The sequence below is a fragment of the Amphiura filiformis genome, chromosome 4, assembly GCF_039555335.1.
Source record: "Amphiura filiformis chromosome 4, Afil_fr2py, whole genome shotgun sequence".
NCBI lineage: Eukaryota > Metazoa > Echinodermata > Ophiuroidea > Amphilepidida > Amphiuridae > Amphiura > Amphiura filiformis.
This window is the reverse complement of record NC_092631.1, coordinates 66089936-66109904: the sequence shown is the minus strand read 5'-3', so window position 1 is coordinate 66109904 and position 19969 is coordinate 66089936. Positions and strand designations below refer to the sequence as shown.

At 35.9% G+C, this 19969-nt stretch overlaps 1 protein-coding gene across 3 annotated transcripts in view; it reads left to right on the top strand.

Annotated features, from left to right (window-relative positions):
* Positions 1 to 19605, top strand: part of LOC140151223 (kinesin-like protein KIF19) — a 48750-nt gene extending 29145 nt beyond the window's left edge. For all 3 annotated transcript variants that reach the window (XM_072173487.1, XM_072173488.1, XM_072173489.1), the window contains exons 7-22: positions 299 to 424; positions 3794 to 3994; positions 6443 to 6577; positions 7048 to 7170; positions 8133 to 8271; positions 9051 to 9225; positions 10691 to 10773; positions 11395 to 11585; positions 12426 to 12507; positions 13559 to 13690; positions 13975 to 14096; positions 14797 to 14939; positions 15385 to 16024; positions 16979 to 17120; positions 18214 to 18324; positions 18996 to 19605. In XM_072173487.1, the coding sequence (XP_072029588.1) occupies positions 299 to 424; positions 3794 to 3994; positions 6443 to 6577; positions 7048 to 7170; positions 8133 to 8271; positions 9051 to 9225; positions 10691 to 10773; positions 11395 to 11585; positions 12426 to 12507; positions 13559 to 13690; positions 13975 to 14096; positions 14797 to 14939; positions 15385 to 16024; positions 16979 to 17120; positions 18214 to 18324; positions 18996 to 19165 (2715 nt within the window). In that variant the 3' untranslated portion in view covers positions 19166 to 19605. The remainder of the gene's footprint in view (positions 1 to 298; positions 425 to 3793; positions 3995 to 6442; positions 6578 to 7047; positions 7171 to 8132; positions 8272 to 9050; positions 9226 to 10690; positions 10774 to 11394; positions 11586 to 12425; positions 12508 to 13558; positions 13691 to 13974; positions 14097 to 14796; positions 14940 to 15384; positions 16025 to 16978; positions 17121 to 18213; positions 18325 to 18995) is intronic.
* Positions 19606 to 19969: the final 364 nt, after the last annotated feature.

Here is a 19969-nt window from a genome sequence, read left to right as displayed (position 1 = left end):
ACAGCTCTAATTTTGTAGTATTTTCCAATAAGATGTGGTCCCTGTATGCAAGCCGCCATGTTGATCAAATAGAAAGTTGTATTTTTGTGAATTCCAAAAGTCATATTTGCACCTTTTTTCATCAAAAATTCACTTCAAATAAACACCCTTCTTTTAGATAATGCAACACCCTGGGTCATTAAATATGGTATGCCTGACTGTTCTTTTTTCTCTCCAAAACTTACACATTGAGTCTGTTTCATTGTGGTTGTATCGTAAGTGAACCAATACTTTATGTACATTTTTAATATCATTTCAGATATACAACGAAATGATCCGCGATCTACTTAATCCGTCTTCTGGTTACCTAGACTTGAGGGAGGATGCATCAGGCAATGTACAAGTTGCTGGAATATCAGAAGTATCAACAAGGTCAACGTCAGAGGTAAAGCAATAACAATCATGCATATTATAAGAAAGCTAACATACTGGTACATACAAACATCTCAAAAAAAGTAACTTACCCCCTTAAATAATGACCATTATTCAAAAACAGGAGATTGTATTACAAATCTGTAAAATGTGGTGGAAGCAGAATATATTTCTGCGCATTTTGACACCTCATTTGTGACACTATCTGGTCCACGGGGCCAAAGGAGGCATTTCAGTTTCAAATTTGCCGCCTTTGGCTCCCATGGACCAGATTGTGTCACAATTGTCTAAATTCTTTTGATTTGTATTCAGTATAATGGAAGGAAATCTATGTAATGATATCTGAGTGTTTTTGTATTGTTGTAAATGCAACTTTCAAATCTGGACCTCACTGCATTAAATTGACTGGTGTTTTATTGTTTTCTGGGCTATCGTATCAACTGAGGTGTCAAAATGGGCAGAAATAAATTCTGCTTCCAACACATTTTACAGATTCGTAATACAATAGCCCATTTTTGAATAATGGCCATTATTTAAGGGGGCTAGTTACTTTTTTTGAGATGTTTACAATCAAGGAAAAAATGTTGGTAAACATTTTGATATAATTTTGGCTAATCTACATCAAGCTACAATTAACTAACATCATAAAAGTTATGGGCTAGGGCTATTACAGTTGAAAAACATACACCCTCTATGGAAGACATGACCTTAATCTCCCACACAGGGAGTGAATTTCAAATGGGGTTTACATTAATGGGCGACGTTCATTTGAAATCTGTACCCCTTGGTGGGAGTTTCAGGTTATGTCTTTCATGGGGGGGGGATTTCAATTGGAATAGTCCAAAGTGGCTGTGACCAACAGTGCACACATCATATATATGTGACCATCCACCACGAAGTGGTAGTAAAGTCGGCTCTAGATCATTTTCTGTTTAGTTGCAGATTTTGAAAGAATGCACTTTCAGCTTTAAAATGGCACCTCAACCAGCTTCATTGGACATCTGGAAGTGAAGTTATGGTTCATCAAAGGCCAAATTCCTAATATATTTTACATAGACATCCATATACTGTTTTTGATTGTATCTCAAAATGGAAAATGCGGACTTTACGACCAGTTTGTGGTGGATAGCCACATATATGCTGAAAAGAGTTACATGATATGCATTTTGCCTTTTTGTAAGGTTTCTAAAAAGAAAGCCCAGAATTGGAAAGTAAACAGTAAACAATCAAAGGAACAACTACCAATGTCGATAGGCCTTTTGAATAGAGAGTAATTAATTGCTATTTGAAAAGATCAAACATTTTTTCAAAAGAATTGATTACCAAAGTTATGAAATACTACTGAATGGAAGTATAAATATCACAAACTGGCTTCCACCTGTTAGCCATCTGTTGTTATCAGGTCAAATTAATTCATTTGATAAAGATTCAATTATTATAATTTCCATGCTTATCCATTTGCATACTCCAAATCATTTCAAACCAGTTGTGTTCAAATTAACCTTGAGTTCATTAACCAATGAGTATTTCACATTATTTTTTATAGAGATTAAAATATTTGTTGTATTTGTTTTAATGTTATAGTTTAAAGGGTTGTGAGCCTCATTCCCCCTCACTTTATACTATCAAAATGGAGATTTTGGCATCAGAAAAAACTCATATTTTTCTCATAATTCCAGTGAGATTTTAGATCTGTGTAGATGTCATGAATGGAGAGTGATAGCCTCATCCCCTATGGCGATAACCACTCATACTGTTGTATGTGACATTGTGAAACGTGTTTTTATTTGTTTACTAATATCAAAACCGCTTGTACAATTTAACTTAAAACTGGTAAATTTGATTATTCTGGTTCAGGCCTCAATGTGAGGTACAAACACAGTATATACAATCTAACCACCCATATTTAGTATCGGTTGTTTATTAACGCCATACTCAATTGTAAAATTCTAAGCTCACAATAGATTTGAAAATAACGGTTACTTGACAAATTTGACTAAACTGGATAGGTAAATGTGACCCTGACACCGAATATATACACCGAATATATAGCTCAACAATTAACAATCACTTCAAAGAATGTCACTCTGTACTATCTAATTGTCAGTGAAAAGAGATAATCAATAAATGCAATATTTTATTGAGCAGGTCTTCATCAATATGCACGTGTCACTGTATGGACCATAGCAATTCATTTGAAACGTGACAGGGTTAATTAACCACAGATGTTTGGTTTTTAGACAGTTTGATTTCAGATTTGTTGCTAAATTCTTCCATATTTATAATATTAAAAAAAGCTAAAATACTGCAGTCAATATATGCTTGTAATTTGTTTTAATCAGTTTCTGGATGATTTATCTACCGTAAAAACTCGGTAGTTGGCATATGTGCTTACTATCAAGCGCTTTTGAAAACATGAAATTGTACCGAAAAAGTCCGGTGCTCTACCAACTGAGCTATAAATGGAGTTGAGACACAAATTAGCAGGTTTACTTGTTCGTATATAACTATGTGTATCGGTGTTTTGCTCAAAACCCTTTACATTTTTGTGGATGGGGTACTTTATGTTCGCATTTTTTTAAAGCGCTCAATAGTAAGCACATATGCTAACTATTGAGTTTTTCCGGTATTGAAGAGTGAATGTAAGACATTTCCTCTGCCACCATGCAGGGCCAAAATAAATGCTGTCTTAGTTATATGTGATACAATCTGGTCGATGGAGGCCAAAGGTGGCAAATTTGAAATTGAGATAAAGACAAAAATATGGAGTAAAAAAATGATAAAGTACATAGGAAAATAGACATCACAAAACTTCATAGATTTAGAACCAAGTATGCTAGACCTTTGGTGTTTTCAGTTTATGATAGTCTAATTATGGTGACTTAATTGTCAAAAATGTCTTATTTGGCCCCCATGGACCTGATTGTTTGGAGTGCTTTCTAAGCAATAAGAGAAACAATGTATTGCCTTTCTTATGCTTAGTAAAAAAATTAGATTTGGATTTTTATGAAAAGTGTTGTATGATTCGGTTCATCAAAATGTGAAGCGCTTTGAGGCTGTTTACGGCATAAAGCGCTATATAAATATCTACATTTACATTTATTTATTTATCAATAGTTGCTGATCATATTTTATTTCCATTCTCTGCAGAGAAAATGCAAAATAACCACTTAATATTAAGTATTAGATCTGAATTATATGGGTGGTGGTGGTCAAAACTCATTTATCTGGCTACAATAATCTCTCTTTTAAAATTATTGTTTGTAACATTAACTATTCAGATGTGCAGAAAATATATTTTACAAAATAAAAAATTATGTTGAAAAAAAATGCATGCTGAAAACAAATAACGATTTTGTTTTTTGTTTTGCTGTATTTCTAGGTAATGAGCTTACTAATGCACGGTAACAAAGAGAGGACGCAGGAACCGACAGCAGCTAACAAAACATCTTCACGTTCACATGCAGTACTACAAGTCACAATTAAGGAGCGCAATCGGGTCAGGACTACACATCAGTCAATACGCACTGGAAAGCTGTTTATGATTGATTTGGCCGGCTCAGAAAGAGCTTCAAACACAAAGGTAAAGTGGAAATATTGAGTAAACTCTTAGACAATTAGAATTTAGTTTGGTTTTGAAAGATGTGACATCAAACTGCTGACCAACTGCCAGGCAGCCTTGATTCATGCTAATACAGATATAGGCCAATAAGGCTATTTAAGAGTGAAGTGGTCATGTTCTTTTGTACCTCAATTCATCGGCTGTATTCCATAGGTGCATATAGTGGGGTACAGCGAAGAAACAACTTTTCGAGAAAATTGGGTTTGCCAATATAAAATAGAGTTGTGTAAATCAGACATTCATTATATTTTGTAACTGATGTGCAATTTTTGTAGTAAAATAAATAGATTTTATCTTATATAACTTTCACAAGAAATAAAGACACATTATTACTGGCAAATTGAAAACAATAAGTACAAAACTATACGTCCCTATGGAAAACATGCAATACCCTAAACTAATGCTAACCTTACACCACCTTGGTCGCCGTGTAATCCCTTTGGTGTTACTTTTCGTTGCATTCATTCCGTAGTGGCGTATTGGTCCGATACGTCACTATGGAATGTAGCGAAGTGTACACCACTATATGGCATGCATTGTTTTTAATTTTTGCCAATATTTATTAGTTGGTTTGCTATTATAAAATGTGTATAAAGTGGCATATGGTCGATACACCACTATGGAAAACACAAAATTTCACTTTGTAACAATACGCCAAATATAATAAATTATTAATTAATTAGCTAATTTTGACTGCTGAGACTTAGCAAAATGAAAGAGAATGTCATTAAAAACATATAGGGGAGACCGGGGCAAGTCCGCCCTCGGGGCAAGTCCGCCCACCCCATGTTTCTGATCTCGTGACTGCTGGAAAAGTACAATGATGATGTAATAAGCTGGCACACGTCATAGCTAATTACCCAAGAAAACAAGACAGTCCGACACATCTCGCCACAGAAATTATCGTCAAAAAACGTTTTTGAGTCAAGGAAGTTAACATTTTTTAAATTAGTAATATTGTAATAATCTCAAGACCTTGCAGAGACGGTTTTCGTTCTTATATTTATTTGGAAGGTGAACGTTTTGCCCAACATATTATGCAATTAAAAGATCGACATATTGTGTTTTGTAGGCATAACACGAGGTAAAGAAAAAAAGTAGTGTTGGGGCAAGTCCGCCCTGTATGTGAAGGGGCAAGTCCGCCCTGTGTTTTCCCCATGCTGACTCCCGGGCGGATTCGCGCCATCGGCGTATTATGCAAAATATTGATAATAATACCTTTAAGAAGAGTAAAACAACATGCAAGCATGTTTTTTTTTAAAGTTAAGTGGTATCAGTATTACTCGTACCACCGTTTATGCCCTAAAACCATAAATGCCGAAGTTGTAAATAAAGGTTTTGCTCATTTTGGACCCTACATTTATTAGCTTACATTATACCCTCCAATAAATTTAGTAGACTCTTTGGAAGAGAGTGAGTGCCTAATATACCATTTACTAAACGTTTGCATTAAATTTATAGTTGTTATGCAATATTATAACCTTTTCTTTTTATCAGGGCGAACTTACCCCACCATACGGGCGGACTTGCCCCAACACGGGGCAAGTCCGCCCTGTCATCGTGATTTTTATTTTCCCTTCTCCTGCCGTTACTGAAAGCTCAATGTCTGTACAAATGTGGTAGTATTTAGCTATAGTATACAGCTTTAAAATGTACAAACTATAGCCTTCTAACATGAGAATTGTCCTCTCTAGGCGAGATTGAAGAAAATAGGGCGGACACTCCCCGGTCTCCCCTATGCCAAATTTTTTTTAATGACCAAAAATCACTGTATGCCGCTATGGAATGCAGCCAACGAATTATGTGGATAAATCAGTTCTAACATCCCATGGAAAAGAAGTACAACAATGATAAATTAAGCATATATTTGTTACACTTATTTCTCAGTAATTGATCATGATCATCAGATCTTAGAAATTTCAACCACATTGTGATTATGCATTTAATCAAATCAGAGTATTTTTGAATTAGTCGTTTCTGATTTTTGTATTTTATCAATATCATATAATACACTAAACATGTGTTCAAATACTATTATATCCAACTGCTAACGAGTTAAGACACTGCCAAGTTGGAAAACCTTCAGAACTTTCAGAATGCTTATCCTGCACGAAAACGCCTGGTGTGGCTATCTAAACATGCAGCGTTGTCATGCATGCATTGCAGCTGACTAATTAAAGTGAGCCTTCCTAGAGAGTTCTTCGAGGTCAATATTGTCAAGTTGAGATCTGAAATACTTCAGGTTTTCTGTTGTCTTCACATCAGCGGGTAAGAGGTTCCATTCGAATGGTGTATGGGTAGAGTGCATGTTTATAACAGTCTTTGTTGACATTGATTCTCTTGAGATTATTAGAAAATTATTATTGAGTGTTAGAAAACTAACACTTTGAAACCATTTTGTATTCACAGAATCGTGGTAAACGAATGATAGAAGGTGCTCATATAAACCGCTCCTTGCTGGCATTAGGAAACTGTATTAATGCACTATGTGAGGGTGGCAAATATGTTAACTACAGGGACAGTAAACTCACAAGGTTGCTAAAGGTAAGAACATTACTTACTAGTAGTGTAGCCAGCGGGTTGGGGGAGCAGGGGGGAGTGCCCCCTGACAAAAAAATGAAAGAAAAAAGTGCCCACTGACAAAAAATTAAAGAGAAAATCTGGAGGGCAAAGTAAAAGAAAAGGGACAAGGAGCCCCTTTTCCACCAAAATTCACCCGATCATGGGCCAAAATAGTGTAAAATACAAACATTTTGCACGCTACACGTGCACATCATCCCAATAAAGCCTTTTTTGGAAGTTTTAAGTTCTATTGTTTTAATGCAACTGCAATTTTTTTTTTTAATAATTTTTTTTTTCGAATGACAATATTTGTGTTATTTTTTCAGTCAGATACAATGTAAGGTTGGACTTGATTTAGTAGTGTGATCTCTACACTTCATACAAGCATTATAATGCCTTAATTTGAGTATACTTTGTAATGATATCACATGTACCTTTTTGTTACCATCTAGGATGCATTAGGCGGGAACTGCAAGACGTTGATGATTGCCAACATATCACCAGCTAGCTTTCAGTTTGAGGAGTCACGCAATACATTACTCTATGCAGACAGAGCCAAGCAAATCAAAATGAAGGTCAGTACGCTATTAAAGATATCAACTTGATATGTAATCAGTTTCTTTGCCCATTGTAGCATAAGGCCAAACAAAATATTGCTTGCTTGCCCTCTAGTGGGGTTTTTGGGGTGGATCGGTATTCGGTAGGTCAGAAAAATATATACAGTTTGTACAAAGTGACAACGCGTGCGTATACATCGTAAACAGTGCGCAGTGCTGTGTCTCTGCTGCAGGAATGCGTGCTTTCAAAGTCGTCACAATATCCGCATTCGTGTTGTTACTTTGTACTTCAGAGCAGACTGACTGTATATTTGTTTTAATGACTCGCTATAGGCCTGGAGACGAAGAACATTGGTCATGTGGAAAGATAAATAAAAACTAACAGACCTTCAATAATTATGATTATAATCATTACACACCATGGAAATGGATTCAATTAGGATGACTGAATATTTACAGGCATAATGATGCAAAGTTTATTGGAAACATGGATTTAGGAATGGGCAGTTATAAATGTTATATGAGTTTACAGTAATGATTTTAATAATAAAGGAAGATGGTGTGATTTCATCACATTCTGTTTCCACCTTGATTGAATTACCTTGGAAGCCCACACCCTACCTGTAGAGTTGCATGCATGCATTGCAATCCCTTCTCATATTGAAGCCAAAACATTAATTTGAAGGCCTGAGTGATAGAACCCTCTTTACACACCTTTTGGCTTATCAATGCATTTTCAGCTTTAATATATCACAGGATAAATGAAAAATAGGACTTTCTACAGTAAATATTTTTTCAGTTGAATACAAGAAAGTTGTAAGTGCAAAGTAATAACAAAGCATTTACATCCTTCTTACATTCAATTATTGCACTAATAACAAAATGTATTTTCTTTGCATCTCTTAAGATTGGATTACTTCTAAATACCAGTTGTGAGAACTATATTGTGTAAATTTTTTATTGTATACTCCCCACTCCAGATTAAAGCCAACAGGACAAATGTGAGCTACCATATAGCTCAATACACCAACATTATATCAGAATTGAAGCAAGAGATAGAGAGACTGAGGAAGAAGATTGGTGAACAAGATAAAGGGCCTAGAATTGCTGATGTACATTGTAAGTTATGTCATCATCAAACTGATTAGACTTAAATGAGTCCCTAGTATGATCAGCTCTTAATAGGCGGGAATTATTTGGTTTTTGTTACTGCGCGAGTCAATAAAGTTCCAACTTACGCACGCGTAAATTCACAAATGCACGCATCATTCACGCAAAGCGCAGTTCGCGTAGGTGCTGCGCCTAGCTGTGTGTACGCCATTCCGTATCAATCCACGATGTAATGAGTCCCGCCTATTAAGAGCTGAACAGAGTATAGACTCAGAATAGTGCTGTGTGTTATGCTATCGTAAATCTGCCCACAATATTGGATTGGCAAACATGGGGACCAAAATTGTTGGGGAAAGTCCAAAGGCGAATATCTTCAGTTTTCATTCAAATGATGGTAATATGAAGGAGGCCAAATAGAGTATCTCCAGATTGCCTGCAAATGGATGGAAGCTAATTTGTTTGTCAAGTCACTAAACATGCTTCCCTTTGAATATTTTAACATTTATCAACCACAAAACATATATTTTAATGTAAAATTTGTTTGATAAGAGAGGAAGGATGGACTTCTACAAACTGGAAATATTTTCAAAACTTTGGAAAAAAATTTCACAATATTTTTGCCTTTTTGTTTTTAACAGAAAATTTGATATTGAAATCAAAGGACCAGCAGAGAAAACTTTTAGTAAGGATGGCGCATACACATGTCCCTTATATATAAGAACTTTTTGTCCCACCCATCGAACCACTAAACATTTTGAAACTTTTTTTTTCATTTTGATTATAAACAGCCGAGGTGGAAAAAGCAGCAAGCGAACAGGACAGAGCTGAAATGGATAGACTTCGACACAGACTCATGCACAACTTTCAGCAGCAAATGGAGCTAAGGCAAAAGATGATGGAGGTAGAGAATCAAAAGTGGGAGATTTCAGTGGAGGCTAGCAGACACTTTTCAAATATTGCAGAGTAAGTCTAGGATTGTTTGTCAGGTTAAGGATAACAGAAGCTTAAATTAAGTTACGCTTTGAATATAGAGGTAACTCATTTTGTACTCCACCAAATCAAACTAGGTTATAACTTTTGTGCATAGTTTCCTGATAAATGGGATACGATCTGGTCCATGGGGCCAAAGGAGGCATTTTTGACAATTGAACTACTGTAATTATTATATAATACATGCAATAGGCTATCATTTACTAAAAACACCAAAGGTCTAGCATACTTGGTTCTAAAGTTATGAAGTTTTTTGATGTCTATTTTCTTATGTATTTTATTGTTTTTGTACTCCATATTTTTACCTTTATCTCAGTTTCAAATTTGCCGCCTTTGGCCCCATGGACCAGATCGGGTCAAAAAATTGAGTTAAGCTTTGAATATGGAAGTAACTTATTTTGTACTCCACCAAATTAAAGTAGATCTAAAACCTTTGTGCATGGTTTTTCATGGAAAAGTAAGCTTGAAATCTTAGATGCATTTTTGTGTCTTAATTTTGGTCTGGTAAGAAGACCACTCATTTAAGGGCTCATATTGAAATACCCTACCACGTTTTCACACAGAAAGAAGGCAGGATTCCCCTCGCTAAGCGCACGCCTCAGGAAACTCGGTCATAAAACGGATGGATTATATGCATCAGTGATACACCCTGCCCAGGATTTTAACAAAAGAAGGCTAGCACAGGAAAGCTGCAGGATGGCGCACACCTTCCTGTGTAAGGGAATTTCAATATGAGCCCTAAGCAATTTGTGTACTGGTTAGCCTAGATTGTGTAACAGCTCCATATTGATGGACTCATCATAGTTGGTGACACTATTTTCAACAACTCTTCCTATACCTTTGTACGGGAGCCAAATGTTGTTAATCGGTGATGAATGCACACTTTCCAGTCAACGTGTGACGTGAACGCAAGTGAACAGAAGCACGCATACATGTTACACGTGAGCGCGTAAAATTCGCCATGCCTGAAACTTGGTCTACATGTTGGAGAGATAGCGGCTAAACATTTTATTTCATAGTTTCATTGCTCAGTGATATCAACAGAGAAATCACTGATCTTCTTGTAGGCCTAAAGGTTTAGTGACAATGACTAACTGACATGCCTGATGAAATAGTCATGTGAAATGTTTCTCTGTTGTTCATCACTGTTTAACAACTCGCCTCCGGCGCGTCTGTGTGGTTTACTTCATTCGGGCAGCTCTGCCCTCGCGAAGTAAACCACGCAGACAGCGCGGACGCATTGACACAGACTCATGCACAACTTTAACGGCGTGGTTTACTTCACGAGGAAACCACGCAGACGGCGCAATGAGATACTTATTAGCTTTATATTTCCACAAGGTGATGTGGTCAATGGCATTCTATTGCTGCTACTGTTCTTATCCATTATACTTCCAAAGTCTTCTGACAACTATTTGTCATTTTATTTTATTTTCAGATGGGAACAAGAAAAGGCGAGACTTGCTTCCAAACAAGACAACAAGGATGAATTCTACCAGGAGATGGACAACAAATTAAAAGGTAGGGATTAAAGTATATTCATTAACAAAGATGGAATAGGGTAGTTTTTGAGAGTTGTGGTATACATTCTACATATGTGACATGATCAAGGGGAATGAGTCACATGTCGACCCTGGTCGAAAATGAGGTTTATATACATTTCTAAATAGGACGTTTAGAGCTTTCAGAAATTGAAAACCTGTGTTGATACGACTTTTCTTTGCAATCACTGAAAACAATATAAAATAAAAGAATTTTAACACTTTCTTTGCCAATATCTCGAAATCGATATTAACGACATGCGACTCATTTCCCTTGATCGTGTCACATATTGATTTATCTTAAGTGTTGTTGAAAAATATGCTTAAAACATGTTTGTGAGGGTTAAGGGTTTAGGTAAATAGTATAGGACCTAGAGTAGGGTTTGGGGCAAATGTTTAAGTAGAATTGTTTCCTCACTTGGTATTTGTGATAACACATGTGTAATGGAATGAATTTTAAACTTCTGAAAAAATTTCATTCTTTTTCAATAAATATTTGGGGTGTCTGGATGAATGCAGATATGCTGCCTAACATGGTACATTAGGGAGGAAATTTCAAAAAATATTCACATTATCAAAATTGTCATTATTTTTTTTTCAGAAAATTTGCAAGAGAAAGAGCTTGATTCCTACAGCAATATATCAGATGACTCTCCTGAGCCGGAGGACATAGCCTCAGCCAGACAGGAACTAGGACAACTCATGTCTGAACAGAGCAAACTAAGAACAAGACAATCAGAACTAGAGAGGAAACTAGAGGACATCAGGAAGGATGCTGCTACATTGGAAGAGGTGAGAATTTAGAATGGTGTCAAGAATGCAATCTTAAAGATGACATCTGATTAAGATCTGTTATAAAGAGTGATTTATATGGATAACTCTTAATACAAAATGACATGGGACTGCTGCCTCTCTATTTTACTTTCTTTGCAAAATTGTATGCTTGGATCACATGCTTGAATGTAACAGTGATCCAAGTCCATGACCTGAGATTTTGAGAAAACTAAAAAAACACCAGAGCAAGACTTATATATATATGCAAATAAAGAGTACAGAAGTGCATTAAGCATGAAACATTTTTGATAGTAGTATTTTCCCACTTTAGGTGATGAAGGAATTGATGTTCTGTGTTTTCATTTATGATGGAAACTGGGTCATTGTGTTAATGAACACTTTTCCAAATGTAGCTCATATTAAGACACAATCTGTTTGGAGTACACAACAGCATGACTCAGAATCAGTTAACTTCAGATGGCACTTTCCATTAGATGGTATCAGAGGCCTATGCTTTGAGTTTGTTTAATTTTAGGTTATGGTTAGTATTGAAATGGAAGATGAGTTTAAGGGTAGGGTGATAGGGTTATGATCTAGTACATTGTATGATGGTATGTTTTGCAGGCATTGAACAAAATTAAGTAACAGTTGTGAACAGCCACAACAAGATATTAGATATGGGGTAAGGGTTTATGATAAGGTTTGGGTTGGGTTTTATGGTATAGGGTTAAGATAAAGTGAAAAATAAAAAGATTAGGATTATGGTTATGGTGGCATATTCTCAAGTTGCTGTCAGTCTTGTCTAATCAGTTTTAAATTTGTAAAGTCACAATGTTTGAAATTGTTTTCTTCTTTCAGGTTCTGCCAAAGAAAGTAACAACAGAAGAACAAGGGGAGATTCTCAATATGCTGTGTAAAGTTCATGAACTAGAAGTTGAAAGTATCCTTTATGAAATAATAAAGTAATATAATATTACAGTAATTTTTAACAGCATCACTGAGGATTTGCAAAGTTTGATGAATGGAATATTTATGATGTGTATAGGGATGCTGGTAACTTTCCTGTTAGGCTGGTCAAATTGCAAAATACATGCCCAACTGGCTGATAGAAATTAAACTTGACCAGTAAGTCTCCAGCATGCGTTGCAGGTATGCCTTCCTGTTGGCTGGTAATGGATTTTGGTTTTCTGCCAGAGCTTATGCATGCCAAAACAAATTAAGGCACACCTGGATGTACACATGCACATATTTTTCGGTGGCTTTTGGGGCGCGAGCCCCCTGGGGTAAAAGCAGGGGGTGGCAAAAAGAAGGGATGACAAGAAGAATTATTCAAGAAAAAAGGGCGGTGCAGAATGGGAGGCAAGAAGAGTTATTAATGAAAAAAGGCGAAAAAAATTATCAAAAAAAGATTTGAAAAATTGTGAAACAAATGAAACTATAGCTCAAAATTGTGCAGTTATTGACAACTTGCATGGGCTGGTTTTGTTATATAATACTGTGAATGTAAAAATAGTTACTAAATAAAAGAAATTGTTGAGAAAAATTTTTTATCATTTTTAGATTCTTGAGCACCCTGGCTACTTTTCTGCAGCCCCCGAGTTGGAGGGGCCACGGTATGCTGATAATTTTGTCAACATACACATAATGCTTGCTCAAGTATACTTTTCAATTCAACACTTGGTTAATGTGGATATATGAAATTGATTCGAAATGGAGTAGGTGCATGTTTTACCTTACTCACCAATCCAAGATAGCCGTTGTGAGCTTTGGATTTTTCCTGTCTGTGCAGTATGTAGTTAGCGAAGGAAGTGTTAATGTGATGAAAAATATGCAATTAATCTTTATGCCAGTAATGGGTACCAATTGTTTTGTTAAATGTTGTGTTACAAAATTCGCCTTTGTCAATAGCATCAAACAAAACTACTGCTGCCTGTTTACATGAAAACTATTAAAAAACAACTGTAACCTTTCCTTAATGAACTTGCTAATAGACACTGAATTGAAGTCCAGTGCCCTGATTCACAAACATAACATACAACAGAATGAAACCATGATAACCAAATACGAGAGACATAGGCAGTTATGTGATGAAATCATACAACAACAGAGGACACTCATGAATAGTAAGTATATGTTAAACTAGTAATAATTAACTTATTATTAAAGATATGTAACCAGATCCACAGCCTCATTCCCCACTTAATCCTATCAATGGAGATTTTGCGATAAGAAGAAAACTCATATTTGAAAACACCTTTTTAAGGCCTTGAAACTCCTAGAAATTTGCACAAGGTCCTTGAAAGTCCTTGGAATTTTACTAATTTGGGGAGTGGAGAGGAGCTGTCACTTTCGTTAATATGTGGTGTATCTATTCATTACTTTTCACTATTTTCCCTTTTATTTACAGAACATGATGTGCACATATCATCTGATCTGCTATCCCTATATGAGCAATACACTGGGGCTGTATTTGAGGATATACACAAACTAAATACACAGTCACCTATACAGCACATGGAGGGTATTAAGGTTTGTATACAGTCAATGTGTATTATATGCTATTCAGCAAGGTCCTTTTGCACTCTGCCAATTTGGCACTGTAAACTCGAAAGTGGGTTTCTGGTTGGCTGATCATCACATTAGCATCTCACTTGCCGAACAAGCTGCGTAACATTACGTGACCCAGTTCTTTTATGCGATAATCAGGAAGAGTGATAGGGCAGTGCAAAAGGAACTTGCCGAATAGTATAGAATTTTGCTCTAGATATTCTCCTAGAATTTGCTTAAATTATCCGGTAGGACAAAGAGGTTTTATTTTGTTTGTTTGGTTGTTTGTTATGGAAAGGTCAATAAGTTACTTTGGTCTTGATAATACTTAAGCTGTTCAAATATGTGACCCGTTCTGACAAAACCAGGAACAAGTCGCATTTTTGACATTTCTTAATTTGATTAAAAATGTTAGCATGTAAGGATTGAATAGGGATTGTCATAGTTCCAATGTCAATTATTGATTTAATAAACCTCTTTTTAATAAGCACTTTCAAGGATTTGAAAGTCCACTTAGTCTCAAGGTCAAATATCATGAAATTAAGAATTTCAAAATTTGATTATTTTTTATGGGAATGTCATCTTTAAAGGCCTATAACTCAAAAACATGATCATCATTCCTATACTAACCATATCCATTGTTAACAATAAATTTGAAAAACATTTTTTACATGTTTTTCAGGCGACGTCAATGTTGAATCTTCGTGCACTTCAAGCTCTCCAGGAGCAGCGAGATACAGACTCACCAGAAAAGGAATCAACTCTAATAGAACCCAATAACAACAAGAAATCACCAAAGAAACACCCGCCAGAACCCATTGATACGTAAGCAAAACAATTATCACAGTTGTCACAAATTTTGTTTTGTATTAAACATGATTCTGACAATGATCAGACATTTCTTCCATCTTTATGTACTTTAAATTAAAAAACGGTATTTTGATAACAACCTTAATTTGAATAATTGACGTCTTGCATAAAGTTGATATGAAGCTTCGTAATCATAAATCAAAACCAATAACTTGAATAATAATAGTCAAAGATAGCAGTTTTCAATAAATTTTGTGATTTTAGGAAATAATTTTGTTAGTATAGGCTAAGGTACCTGATTTATAAATTGACAGTGTTTTAGGATTTTTTGATAAAATTGACTGGCTTCTCTACTTCAGAAAAAATAGTCAGTGCACCTCAGTTGCTACCGGTGTATAAAAATGGTTTACAAGGATAATGCAATAATTCACCAATATAATGTTTTGCTTTCAAATTTTAGGAAATCTGTGACAAACCAACCCAGAGTTTTCAATCCTAGTCCACGAGCTCACCAACTCCGTCAGAAAGCTGACTTTTCATTATATGGTGTACCAAAAGTCCAAGTAGACTCTCCCGCACCTTCAACAGCCAGACAGAGTACAAGCCTATTTGATTTGAGTCATGATGGTAAGATTCCTGTATCACATACAGAGGGCATCAACCAGATACACTCTATGCAGAATTTGAAACTCAACGATTCCAGTCCTGAACATGATAAAAATCGTAAAGAGATTGTACAAAACACAAAGAGCATTGCGGCCATAGCTGCACGAAAGCGAACTTCTCAGAAGCATTTTGATAGTCACCCTGCTAAGATGAACTTAAACGAGAAAACAATGATGTCATTGAGATCCGTATATGAAACGAGCGAGCCTGAGATGGATACAGAGTTTTTATCACCAAGTCGATTAGCGAGGCACAATAGAGGGCACACTATGTCCTCACCATTTGTACTTTCTAGTGATAATGATGATAACATCTCCATAACGACCATTGAGAGGAAAGTTGATACTAGAGTGCAATATAAAGGAGGAGTAAGGAGAATAGGGGATAAGCAATTACTGGAGAAGAGAAAACGTCGTACCATGTCTTATGATCAGGTAGGTTAGAATTAGAGGGAAATCCCATAAGCCTTTGAATTTGGACCCCTGATGTCATCACGTTGATGCACACATAGTTACTGCCACTTCACGACAGTGACATGAGCAGTAACTATGTTAGTGAACAAATGTGCATTTCACTTCTGTGAAGTTTGCAGGGAGCGATTGCCAAATAGGGTGCAACTCTACTAGTCTTATAACAAGACTGCCCTATCCCAACCCTAAACCCTAACCATAAACTCCTTGAACGAGGACTGGGCTCAAGTCTAGCAAGTTGCATCCTATTCGGTAATTGTACTGTTTGCAGTAACAGTGTGTGCAGTATGATGACATTGGAGTAATAACATCAGGAGTTCAAATGCAAAGGCTTATGGGATTTACCGAAAAAGTGAATTTGTAAACTATAAAAAGAAAGTACATCTTAAGATGACAGCTGAGTTGCAGTGGTCATAGTAAGGAATCCTGGCTCTTAGACAGGGCTTGTGAGTAATGCAAAATGTTTTTTGCTGTTAAGTGGAGTTCTTGTTTTTTCCAAGAGTTCAATAAGATGCAGATCTAGGGGGTTGTGGGAGGGGTGCTACCAATTTCTGGGCATTTCATTTTAGCTTCATCCTCCAGGTAATGTTAGCATAAGTTTTCTTATCATTGATCACATTACATAACATACAAGTGTGTTGTAATATCATTTATTGCTGTAATTGATGGCTAATCCAGTGAAAACAAATGGCTGCTCAGTGTTCACTATAAAGTGACAAATTCTACACCTGGTAGTAACCAAACTTTTATTGAAAATTTAAAAAGTCTAGTGGCAGAAACTACTAACTCAGTTTAGATTTACCATGAGTGTAATCAAAGTTGCAGAGCACACTGAAGCATTACCAGTGTGATGCTTGACAATGTCAATATGTTGTGTAATTCGAAGTGACCAAATAATTTTTTCATTTGTTTTTCTAGCCATCATATTTACCTAAACCAACGCAGCGAAGCAGGGTCCCAATAAGCAAGACAATCAGACGTGGCGGTGCTAGTAGAGCCAGTGTGATGACGAATGGACAACGAACTAGTAAACTTAAACAACCTATGGTGCACCATGCAGGTATGTAGAAATACAATTAATAATGTTTCAACTATACCATTTTTCACCCTGATGTGGCAGTGATGTCAGTGCGCATTTCATTAGGTGCAGCAGCGTACATACGCCCTCGCTAAAAGACGCCGCATAGGTACGTGTGCGGAACAGCTGCCTCAATATGTTGACGTCACTGCTACATCAGGGTGAAAGATATTATAATGATTGTGTGACTATTCACTGTACTATTCGGCACATTCCTTTTGCACTGCCTGACCATTCTTCCTGATTATTGCGTAGATCGTGCCTGGGGTATGCAATGCTATGCAGCTTGATTGGCAAATGAATTTGCAATGTGATTTGCAATGTGCAATTTTTCGCTTGTTCTATTAGGAAAGCCACAGCCGATGTATAGAACAGAAGTTGCTGTCATGCCCAGCAACGAATTGCTACCACCCAGCAAACACAAAATATTTTAAAAACGTTATAATCATGTTATAAAAGTGTCTTTATTTTGGTCAAAATATTTTAAGATAAACCTTTTTAAAACATTTGGTATGAAAAAAAAACGTTTTGTCAATGTTTAAATAACATTGTTAGAATGTTTTGCAGTAAGTTTAAAAAAAATGTTTTTGAATGTTATTAAAATGTTTTATACCCTTGAATCCAAGATATCAACGTTTTCTGTTTGCTGGGTAGTTGAACTCAAGGCAACTCAGTCACAGGTCACTCTGGCATTTTGGCCATGACTAAAAAAATAAACCAGTAGGATTTACACAACGGCTATCAACATTGATCACCAGAGACTTATTTTGATACAGGCATCAAAATTGGGATGTTGCACATTTTACTGCACCTTGCTTGCCCCACCCCACCCCACCCAGGTGTAATGGCAACTATTTGGGATGATCACAATGAATAAAGGTTGTTGTACTAGGTTGTTAGGTTAACATATCTTGTTAAAGCAAGGTGTCCAGGTGTCCTCAGTTGTATTTCATAATGCCACAACTATTTGGTTCAGAAAACTAAATATTTATAATTCACTTCATATTTCAAGAATATATGTATGTAAATATATTATTATTATTATTTATTTATTTATTTTTGAATTATCATTTAGGTGACCAAGATGCAATGTCTTTTAGATCAATAAGCCCTGCAATACCAGCTGTCGTCCATCAGATTGGAGTTGAAAAGGGCAAAGGTCAATCCATTCACAAAAGGTTACGAGGTAAGGATTTGTTTACTTGTTTTACATTTGTTCATTTGTTTCTTGTATACTTTTAACTCAGGCCAAAAAAATTGTTTCATTGGCGTAACATAAAAAATAAAGTTAGGATAGGCCGGTCGGCATTTTTTTTACACACACATTTTAAGCTGCATATTGTAAATTGCATATGATATAGGCCTTGGAACTTTTTTTTTTTTTTTTAAATTTTTTTTTTAATTTGATTTTTTTTTTTTGCGAAAAAAATACGAAAAAAAAGTCTAGGGTGGGGCCTATTTTTAGGGTTGGTCGGTTTACGCCAATCAAACAATATTTTTTAGGCTTCATTGCCATCAGACTCAACCAACTGTTTAGAGTGAACAAAGGTAGGTATTGTTACAGGTGAAATCGTCTCCAGTCTCCTTAAAGGCCGCTACAAATATCTGGAAAACACATTAAGTTGGGAGCTGTACAAAGTTTGGTGGTATAGAGGTGAACATTGACTTGATTATATTTTAAGCTTACTTAATTGGGTTGTCCTTGAAAGTTTGCCTGGTCAACTGGATCCCCCTTTAAGTAAAATTTGATTAAATTCTCCCAGTTTTATATTACTTTTATGTCAACATGCTATTTTTTTTTTTTTTGTCTTTAATGTTAATTAACAACTTTCATACCATTTGATTTTATAACTTCAGGTCCAGCATCAGCATATGACTCCAATCATAGCACTCCTCAGCATAAACAGCGCCCTCTATTGGGTAGACGGCAACTCTCAACCATCCCTGCTCAGACACGTCACAGTTCTCTGGCAGTATCAGGATTTACGGTACAGAAGAGAGATCGGATTACTGGGCGAAAAGTGTAATGAATATATTATGCAAATCATGGGTAAGAAAATTAGAATCATGGGTAGAGATTTAATGAATGAATGGATGAATATATTATGTAAATTATGTATGTAAAGCAATAACGTTGGTACTGGTGTAACTAAGTAGAACTTAAGGAATAAGATGAAATCAGTGAAAGTTTAATCATTGTACAATAATATTATGAATAATTTATAGCAATAATTACTTTAATTGCGTCTCAAATGAAAAAGTGTACTTACAGCCATATATGGTATATAAGCCTAATTTTTATGTGCCTTACATTCAGTGATTTAGAATGTAATTTGAATTATTAGCAGAGAATTTTCTCTTTTTGTCATTTTTTTAAATGAAAAACCAGCTGTGTGCCTTTAATGAATAAGCAATGAATCTCATTGTACAAGTGTTTATCTTTACACAGAGTGGCTGGTGCACATAAATAAAATAGGTAAAAAACATGTGCACTTGCCTGGATTTTATTTTAGTTTTAATACTGTTTGAATGCAATCCACTGTGGAATGTGGTGAATAACTATCCAATCTAAAACCTGTGTAATTTACTGCTCCAATGTTCACTCAGCAGATGCATAATCATCTTCTGCATGCCGAGCAGGCAAAAAAAACTTGGTCACTGAGAATTTGATCCCAATTAGAGGGGAAAGAACAGGCAAAAAGGTCTGATCTAACAGGAATTTTGTCGCGATTTTACCTTAAAATGTTTTTCCGAGGGGCACTGCGCCATCCTGCTCCCTCTGGCTAAACCACTGTCACCCAGTACTTGTGCCTTAGTGGACAAAACATTGA